General features: G+C 39.2%; 1 protein-coding gene across 1 annotated transcript in view; it reads left to right on the top strand.

Moving 5' to 3' along the window:
• Positions 1-2,866, top strand: part of LOC101852161 (ceramide synthase 2) — a 28,943-nt gene that overhangs the window by 6,815 nt on the left and 19,262 nt on the right. Inside the window, exons 2-3 of the mRNA XM_005094026.3 lie at positions 1,903-2,032; positions 2,652-2,758. Of these exons, the coding sequence (XP_005094083.1) occupies positions 1,903-2,032; positions 2,652-2,758 (237 nt within the window). The remainder of the gene's footprint in view (positions 1-1,902; positions 2,033-2,651; positions 2,759-2,866) is intronic.

Genomic DNA, 2,866 nt, shown 5'->3' with positions numbered 1-2,866 from the left:
TGGTTGCCACAGTTATTCATTGCTGTGGTGTGGTCTGTCCCGTTTGCTTCTTTTTAGGGATCTTTTTTTTAATACCCCATCTCAGCTGCTCAAAATATGTGGCTGTTATTGTGCCGACTCACTGTAAACAATAGCTCAGCAAAAGCACCCATATCACCTTTCCTTTTCATTAAAAATTCAAAGTCTGTTGTTTTCCTTTGCTCTTTCCCTCTTTTAGTCCCTGTTCAGCATTGCTAGCAATGGTTTGTTCTCTTTCTGGCTCCTTTCGTAACTGGCATTGCTCTGGTGGTACGTGCATGTAATTGGTAATAATAGCACCCAGGCTGTTAAATAGCATTGAAAGTGAGGAACAGATTGTTACAGTACAGTATGAGCGCCACCTATTTGGGCTATTATGTGGGAAGTGACAACGAGTAACTGGATATTTGGAGAGAGGGTATTGTGAGATGCAAGGACGAAATTGTCGAAGCATGCTGTCCACTAGTAGCAAGTCTGGCGGCTAAAACTGAGTGTATAGTTGCTGGTTTTTGTTCTGTGTGTTTCCCTTCCTTTAACAAGAACGGGAGCCTCATGCTGGCATCTGTGGTGTAGCCGTTACGCTTTTTGCTGTTGCATGCAGAAGACACATGAATTTGATTACATGTTGGAAAGTTTTCTATCAAGTGTGTCCATCTGTCTGCTGGAATACCACCTCTAAAATGATCTAAAATTGTCTTGTTTTGGGCATAAATCATACAATTACATTAGAGTTAGAGCCTTCTCTCTGACTTTATTAATCATCTGTAAGCCAGTATTCTTCAAAGTACAGCATCATTCATGACTTGGTTAAAGATTTTCTTCATCAATAGGTTTCTGTTTTTTCCAGGATTTTACATGTATAGTGTGTATGGAACTACTAACACAAAGACTAGTTGAATGATCTGTAAACAAAAGAAAAGGATATGCAGTTTCTTGATTAGAAACAAGTTTGTGATGGTACAAAGTACAAAAAGAGGGCTCCCGTGGTCAAGAGGTTATGGTGTTTGCCTCTTATTCAATAGGTCCCTGGTCCGAACCAGGATAGCGACTGAAAATTTTCTTCTCTAAAATTGTCTCATTTCACCTCCTTTTCTGCTCCCTAACAATGTTCTGTCGTCTGCTTTCGTCTTCACTTTCTGCCCCCATCCCTTCACCTCCTTTGCCCCCTCTTCTGGGTCCTGACTCTTTCTGCAGCCTTTCTACTGCTACTCCTTGGCTCCTTCTTACTGCTATCTTTTAGCCACACCCCTGATCTTATGATACATAAGATCTAACACCTAGCCTTCTCGGATGAGGGCAAAAAATCTTTGAGGTCCCCTGTGCAAGTTATGCATGTTAAAGGTCCCTTGGTGGTCCAAAATCGACAAGAGTAGGCTTCGGCTGCCACCCCGGCAAAATTAAAAATTTCCTACCACACTGAAAATGTTTAAAGTGTGTCCCGCATGTTCATATATTTATATATTACCTTTTGTATGCAGTTGAGAGGGCGGTAAAACGCTTACAAACATTTTTTAAAAAGTACAAAAAGCACTTGATGATAAAAAGTAAGCTGGCTAGAACTAGATGATTAATACACCTTTAGTATTTTTTATGACTTTAAAAAACAAAGCCAAAGCCTACACACACTATTATCACAACTCTCAATCTTTTTTTTTTTTAAGGATGCATGAAACTATCCAATGATGAATCTGAGTTAAGTGATTCTCTTTACATGATAACTGTTGAAATTGAGTCGGAAAACCCTTTTGTTAGCATCAAAACCAAGGTGTAGAGATATTTCGGTCAGTGTCCTTTTCTTAATTTAGTTATGATTTTATTTCCTTATTTTTATCATGTTCCTTTTCTTGTTTTCTCCCCCCTTTCCTTGCTACACACACTAAACAGTTACCTGATCAACCCGTTTGGCTACTGGTTGGGCCTGAAGGAGAGGAAGCACATCCACTTGGTGGAGTCTCCAGTTTTAGAAGGCGCCTACAGAAAGTTTGGATGGAGAGTGAAGAAACATGAAGTCCAGGTGAGTTATTTTAGCCTACCTGTCACAAGCATTATAGCCACAGCTCTTTGCCTTTGTATATTTAAAGTACACTATGTTCTGAGGGATATATTATAGTTTTCTGTCAGAACAAATGCAGTATAAAGAGTTTTCACTGATTTATTTTGTCATGAGAAAAATAAAGTATTAGAAAGTTAAAAGGGTTTCTGTGTTCTAAAGAAATGTAAATGCAAGACTTATGCAACATTGCTACACAGTGCTTAAAAAGTCTGTTTCTGTAGGATTTTCTTTCACTCTTAAACTCGTCGTGACCCATGTATGATGCACACCGTCTGTCATTTTTTTTTCGTAACTGCTTTTATTAGATGCTCTTCTTGAAACTAATTGCAGATTAAAATTTAGTGATATTTTTCCATACACGAAGAAATTATGTTTTCCTTTTAGAGATAATAGTATTTTCAAAACTAATTATAGGCAATTGACTTTTGAATCTAGTGCTACTTTTCATCCCTGGGAATCCAAAACTGTACCCAGTGAGGCACGAACTGACCTAGCATCGCAAGGGGATTAACCTGCTTTTTAAGATTAAACGTTACCTTCGCACTTGCTATCTTTTTTGTCCTTCTGTTTTTCCATGCAGAGTCTGGTCAAACAGACAGACATGAGTGAGAGACAAATAGAGAGGTGGTTGTTCAAGAGGAGGATCCGGGAGATGCCTTCCTCCATGTACAAGTTTAGAGAGTGCAGGTAAAAACACCAGAAGTGATCCTTTCTCTCCGCCTGTCTTTCTTTCACTCTCCTTCCCTCTCTTTCTCCCCCCGCTCTCTCTTTCTCTCTCTCTCTCTCTCTCTCTCT

Source organism: Aplysia californica, unplaced genomic scaffold, assembly GCF_000002075.1.
Source record: "Aplysia californica isolate F4 #8 unplaced genomic scaffold, AplCal3.0 scaffold00074, whole genome shotgun sequence".
NCBI lineage: Eukaryota > Metazoa > Mollusca > Gastropoda > Aplysiida > Aplysiidae > Aplysia > Aplysia californica.
The sequence above is the reverse complement of the archived record's forward strand: the minus strand, read 5'-3'. Positions and strand labels throughout refer to the sequence as shown.